The following is a 6,900-nucleotide window of genomic DNA, read 5'->3' as shown; positions in this document are numbered from 1 at the left end:
CATCCATCTATTTCTTAGGCCACTCTGGATACTCATCCTTCTTAGTACACTCAGGCCATATGTTTCCTCTGGGGTCCTTTTCCCAGTCTGGATCCCACATCATTAACCCCAGTTGGCTGCTCAGTTTTGGTATGTGTCCTGCCCTCTAGATTTGATCCGAATCCTTCAGACACTGGCCTCAGCCTGAGCTTCTAGATTCACCGGTGGGGCTCACCTTCCTCTTTTGAACTAACAACTCCTCATCTTGACCTTTTGCCTCTATTTTGTACTCACCATTTTGTCCTGGTGATGGGGTCCCTCCAGTCCTCCTGGCCTCACCTGGCCACTCAGTCCTCCCCACACCCAGCTGGCCGGTGCCACCTGCTATTCAAGGGCTAAAATTATTCAGAATCCGACCCCTCCTTCTGCAAGATAACCGTACCAGAAAGTTAGTCTAAAACCCTCTCTCTGCTTTGCCTTTTGTGCCTGCAACAGATCTGATTGGTAGACTACCGCTTGCCCCTGTGCCCTGCTCAACCATGTGTGTTTCTCCCAGTAATTCCAGACTCTCTCAATCTTGTTTCCCCACTCTGCTTGCCAAGTTCCTTTCTCTTTTGCTCCTTTCTTTTTCTTTCTTATTCTTTTTAATCCTTCTCCCAGGCTTTAGGCCTCCCTTAGACCTTCCTGGCAACCCTTCGGCTGACTGCAGTACTCAGGAATAAAAAGGTGCCTGAGCCCTTTGTGTTGACTAATGCCACCTTTGTTTTGGTGCCAGATTTGTTTTGGAGGCAGATGTCCGGGAAGGCTGGACGGTAGGCGCAGTCCTGCCGAGCACACCAGAGGCAGAGGAAAGAAGGCAGCTCTGTCATTTTCCCAAAAGCTTCCTTAAATCCGTGGGTGATGGCTTGGACCCCTTGCCTTTAACAGACAAGGGAACGAGCTCAGAGCTCAGGAGACTTGCCCCAGGTCTCGGATTAAATCAGTGCAGAGGTGAAAGTGAACACAGAGCCCTCAGACTGGAAGCTGTCCAGACAGCTGCATGGAACAAAATCACAGCCTCAACCAGAACTGTCATGCTGTGGACGCTTGGCACTTACTGGAAAGTTATATTAGACTTTCCTGTGGATTTTTTTTATCCTGCGAAGGAGTTACACAGTGAATTCCTTGTGGAGGATTAATCATCTTCTCTCTTGCCTATGACTGAAGCTGTTTCTCAAGTCCTGCCCCTGGTTTCGCTCGTCCCAAGGATTTCATTTGAAGGGCGGGACATTCCCCCACCCCACCCCCGCCCCCAACCGGAGCCTGCAATCAGGACCAATGAAAGCCAAGTACTTCATCCACCCAGTGACTTAGAACTCAGAGTATTTAAGAGGTTGCAGGAATGGGCTGAGAATGGCTTTTGCTTTCTCCGCAGACGGGCGCGCTCTCATCTAATCTGGGCCATCACCGAGCCAAGGCGCAGAGTGAAGGGGGGGAAAATAAACTCCGCCACTATGTGCTACGGGAAATGCGCGCGATGCATCGGACATTCTCTGGTGTGGCTCTCCATCCTCTGCATTGTAGCTAATATCTTGCTGTACTTTCCCAATGGGGAAACAAAGTACGCTTCTGAAGACCATCTTAGCCACTTTGTGTGGTTCTTCTCTGGCATCATAGGAGGAGGTTTGCTGGTAAGTCATTCAGAATCATTCCAGCCTTAAAAAATTCTTTCTTGTTAGACGAGATGTTTTCATAGAAAGTTTTCTATGAGGCACGTTTCCAAATCCAGGATTTTTGTTCATTCTTCTTTTGAAAGCAGATTATACGAAAGTTGAGATAGGCATAGTGTATTGATTTTATTAGATGTTGTTTTACTAAATCCCCTTTCAATGAAAAGTGGACTACTTTTTTGCTAAACTCTCTTACTTTACAGCTAGAAACAGATACTCGCTTTTAAATCAGATTTGAAAAGCTATAGTTTCTAGTCCTGGAGCAGGTAGTCATTTAACCTTTGCTCTGGGGAGCTGGGAGAAGTCCACTGGTTCTCTGTCTAAATCAACAGAGTTTTGGATCCAAATTCTCTGCTGTTTATTCTCAGGCATCAGTGACAGAGAAAAATATTGAATTGTGAGTGCATGGCTATTGGGAAAGGACTATACATTTTCTCCTTTATGTAAGCCTGGGGTGTGGCATTCAGGAAAAATCCTTCAGCTAGCAGCAAATCAGTGTCTGAAGGTAATAGTGGAATGTGTTGTTTGTCCCAAGGTTTGTTTTGAAGCGAAGTGAGAGGAATTTGCCTGCCAACCTGGGAGCTGAAAGTATTAGTTTCAACTACTGCATGGAAATAATGTGGACAAACTTGAGTTTGCCACTTTGAAATGCTGGGACTGAGAATTTTGAAGAGAAGTTTTATGGAATTGCTAATACCACACAGAATATTTTTCTTAGTCAAGTAAAGGATACTTAGACTTAATACACTAACTATGATATGGCAAATCTGCTTTGAATTTAAGCATTACCATCATATTAACATAATCATTTGTCTTTTTTTCCCCCCACTAGTTTTCAGGTCTGTTTTTGTTTTGTTTTATTTTTTGAGGTATAGTTAATTTCATAATCATTTGTCTTTAAGGCAACACCTTGCTTGTTTAAACTTCTTTTGATCTTGAACTCAAAGTATTTCCAACTTATGTTATTTTAAGAGCTTTATTGTGAAGCTACAACCATGCAGTGTGTCTTCAAAGAAGCACTTCACTTCTATTATACAGAGCTTTCATCTCTCTTGTTTATAAAAAGTTTCGATTATTCTGTTGAAGATTTGTTGTTATCTTCTATGCTTTTCAAGGGAAAACATACAAACAAACAGACTTAAAAGACAGGGTTTAATAGTTTCCAAACAGAGTTTACCTCTGGAACTATGTTATGAACTCTTATGGATTAACACATTTATAGGTAATTATTTTACCCCTCCCATGCTACAACCTGACCCTACCTAATGTGATACATTACATGAAAACAGAGGGATATTACCCTCTAGAGGGTTTTTTCTCTCCTCAGAGTTTACATTCTTTGAGATATTTTGTCAACCTAACCCAAAGACATTCAACAGTGTCAGAAAGAAAAATATTTTACCAAAAGATGCTGAGCCTGACTGACCCTATGGACCTGGGGAAAGACAATGACTTTAATTTGCGTGTTTTCTAAACAGATGCTCCTGCCAGCATTCATCTTCATGGGGCTGGAACAGGACGACTGCTGCGGCTGTGGCGGCAATGAAAACTGCGGCAAAAGATGCGCGGTAGGTTTTCCTGCACCGGTGGGGAAGTGGTCCCTCAGAAGGGAGCTGTGCCTCACTTCTGGTCATCCTCCTTCCCCTAGATGTTTTCTTCTGTACTGGCCGCTCTCATCGGAATTGCAGGATCTGGCTACTGCGTCATCGTGGCAGCACTGGGCTTAGCGGAAGGACCAAGATGTCTGGATGCCAGTGGCCAGTGGAACTACACCTTTGCCAACACGGAAGGAGGGTAAGTGATTGACCCCCATCAGGTCGCACACATTCTTATCCACCATGTGTGTATAGTGGTAAACCCAGCAAACTAAAAAGGCATCAACCATTCATTCATCCATCCTCTCAACCAGGTTTTATTCTCACTAACTCAGGCACAATTTAGGCAAGGGGTATCGGAGGATGAAGGCCCAGTCCCTGACCCAGAGAAGCTTTTTAATGGATTCACTGACTCAGTCCTTGTGATAACGGTATGAGGTGACTTCCACTGTTGCTTCCATTTTACAGATGTGGAAATGGAGGCACAGAGAGATGAAGTAACTTATCCAAAGTCACATTGCTAAGACATGGCAGTCATGATTTGAACCCAGGCAGCCTAGCTGTGAAGTTTGTGCTTATACAGTGTGTATACTATGCCAGAGCAATTGGCTAATTTTACTATTTTCTAAGAAAATATTATGGAATCCTTATATAATATGGATTAAAACCATATGAATTTAACCAAAGCCCAGGGTCAATCATACTACCCCCCCCAAGACACACACACACACACACACACACACACACACACACTCACATATAACATAATAACTGTGTATAACACACCCTTTATTTAAAGTGATCAGGCTGTATAAGACAGATCTTATTCATGACTTTAACATCAGGAAAATTTAAGTGGCTCCATTGTTTTATGTTGATACTTATTTCTTATCCATTATTGAGAAAAGAACAGAAATAGCTGATAGAAACTGATGTACATAATGATAAATGAATGACACTCTGTTTTGAATTTTGAAAGGTTTAGTAATGAGATTCATGAATGAAAATAATAAGAATAGTGAATTTGAAATGCCTTTATATTTTCAAGAATGTTTGTCTCCCATGAATTTTGTAGCATATAATGAAGTCATCAGATCATGAATATGGAATTAGATAGACCTGAGTTCAATCTCAGCTCTGCATTTACTGTCTCAGTAACCAGGAAAAGGTGAACTGAGCTCTCTGCCCCACAGTTATTTCATCTGTAAAATAAAGCCAATGGCAGTTGTCTGGAGGATTAATAAGATACCATGTATAAAATATTTGTCACAGAAGCTGACGCAGCATGAGCACTGCCATTCTTAGCTGTTCATATTATCTACTAGCTTTCAACAGGTACAGCCCAATGGTAGCTTCTGAAGGAAAATCAGCACTCACAGTAGTTTGAAGTTTTGGTGTTCAAAATTGTTATTGATCATGATTTTTCAGCTCACACTTTTCATGCTTTGTTGTGAACATACTGAATGTACCAGTACAAATTGGTTACACATGTATACAAAAACATATGATCTACTGCACAAACCCACCTCTAAAACACATTATGATTTATCCAAGGAGAGGTGAGAGTATCATTAAACTTTTTTATAGCTGATTATTTTATAGCCCCTCTCGTGATCCACCCCAGCTTCTGCAAGAAAACTCCTGCTTCTGTGTTATTCCTAATTTCAACTTGTCCAGAGATTTCAATATGGGGAATAACAAGCTAGTGATTAGCTGCTCAATAGCCAAGTGGAGCCAAAGAATTTTTTTTATATTGTGTTCTGAAATTATGGACTTTTGTTCCACTTTACATGCAGAAAGACGGGGCCAGAAGAACAGAATTTTTTTGTATGTAATCAACAAATTGAATTTCTGATTGGCTCAATGAACCATTCCAAAATGAGGTCTCTAATATGCAGCCCTTTTTTTCTGTTGTGGTAGGAAGAAGTGATAAGGAAAGAATTATACCAGATCTCTTAGTGGAATTAAGTCAATCTTAGATTTTCCCACGTGATTGAATCCTATTTCATGAAGAATATATATATTCAGATAATGACCCCAGTATGGCTTGCTAACATTTTACAGTGACTTCGGATTGTTATTCATCATTCGATGACTTTTCCAACGTGTTGAGTACTTACTATGTGCCATATACTGGCTTGGGAATTGGATATACAATGATGAATAGGTCTGGTTCCTACCTTCATGGAGCTCAGACTTGTGGACTAGATGAATAAGCAGCTCTTCTCCCTGGCCTAAGTTAGGTGTCCTTCCTCTATGGCCCTTTTACCCTTGGTTTACCTGATCAGTGTACTGGTTACACTGAGATTAGCTATTGTTTCTTCTCTTAAGCGATGCTTTTCCAGGACAGAACCCAGGCCACTATATCCCCAGCTCTGTCTCAATGTCTAACGCACACCGAGTGTTCCATAATCTTTGTTGAATTTCTTGTTTACTACAGCAACAACATCTGGGCTAAATTCCTCATTTTGTGTAATGACTTGGATTGGAAGAATCTGATATAGTGCATTGAAGAAATCTATTGATTAATGAAAAAACACCACACAAAAAGTATGCTTATGAGACATCCCACTGGGTGTGGCCATATTTCAGAAGTTTCTCTTTTAATCCACAGTTACCTTATGGATAGCTCCACATGGTCCCAATGCATTGAACCCAAGCATGCAGTGGAATGGAATGTCTCTCTGTTTTCTATCCTCTTGGCACTTGGTGGAATTGAATTCATCTTGTGTCTCTTTCAAATAATAAACGGAGTGCTTGGAGGCATCTGTGGTTATTGCTGCTCTCGCCAACAGGTAAGAACCTGTGTAAAAATGCACCATAGTTTTCATCCTAGAGAAAAAAGCCAAAATCAAACCTTGCTCCAACTACCAGTGTTTATTCCATTTTTGTGGCATAGCATTTACAGCATTCAGTTTTGCCCTCAATAGTAAGCTTCCTTGAGTGCCACAGTCACTGGGTTATCTTGGTTTTTTGTAGCTGGCCCTGTGTATATAAAACAATGTCACCCATAGACAGAGTGCCCCTTCAGGATCTAACCCACTGCCCCTGCTCTGGTTGCAGAGACACAAAAGAAGTGTCCTTTCATTGCTTGCTCTCACATTCCCAACCAGTATACACAAGTAATAGCCATCATCCATTGGCCTAAGCACGGTGCTAAACCCCTATTCCAGAAAAGCCTATGATGTAGAGATTGAGCAACATTTCTAAGATCACCTAGTAAGGAAGTAACAGGCTTCAAACCCTGGGTCATTTTATGCCACAGCTCCTTCTCTTAACCTGTATGCAGCACTTGCTGTTCTGTTGGGTTTTCTACAGTTCCTTCCTAATAAGGAGTCACAATAATGCCCAAACAGCTAAGCCTAGAGAATCACTAGTAGCCTTTGAACAGCAGCTCATTAAAAGCCTTTCACTGTGAAAGAAAACCAGGAAGCACTTGTTTCCTGGGGATATGATTTTGAGGAGAACTACGCATTTGTTAATAAAGAAAGTTTTTGTTTCTATATTTTCCTAAAAAACATATATTACTGAATTGATGGAAGTCCAGCTTTGGTCCAATTTTTTTTTTAAATGTCTTATTCTGTAAAGCAGGATTAGATAAACAAAAACTTACTTAA

At 41.3% G+C, this 6,900-nt stretch overlaps 1 protein-coding gene across 1 annotated transcript; it reads left to right on the top strand.

The window, feature by feature from the left end:
- Nucleotides 1-1,440: 1,440 nt before the first annotated feature.
- On the top strand, nucleotides 1,441-6,226 carry TM4SF1 (transmembrane 4 L six family member 1; the record flags this gene model as incomplete). Its single annotated transcript, XM_079705186.1, is given in 5 exon segments — nucleotides 1,441-1,649; nucleotides 3,167-3,256; nucleotides 3,337-3,482; nucleotides 5,898-6,119; nucleotides 6,121-6,226. Coding segments are annotated over 5 exon segments (741 nt in total). The 5' UTR covers nucleotides 1,441-1,472.
- Nucleotides 6,227-6,900: the final 674 nt, after the last annotated feature.

The sequence above is a fragment of the Hyperoodon ampullatus genome (genome assembly GCF_949752795.1).
Source record: "Hyperoodon ampullatus genome assembly, chromosome: 5".
In the NCBI taxonomy this organism is placed as follows: Eukaryota; Metazoa; Chordata; class Mammalia; order Artiodactyla; family Ziphiidae; genus Hyperoodon; species Hyperoodon ampullatus.
Note: the sequence above shows the minus strand (reverse complement) of the source record. Positions and strands in the feature narration are given on the sequence as shown.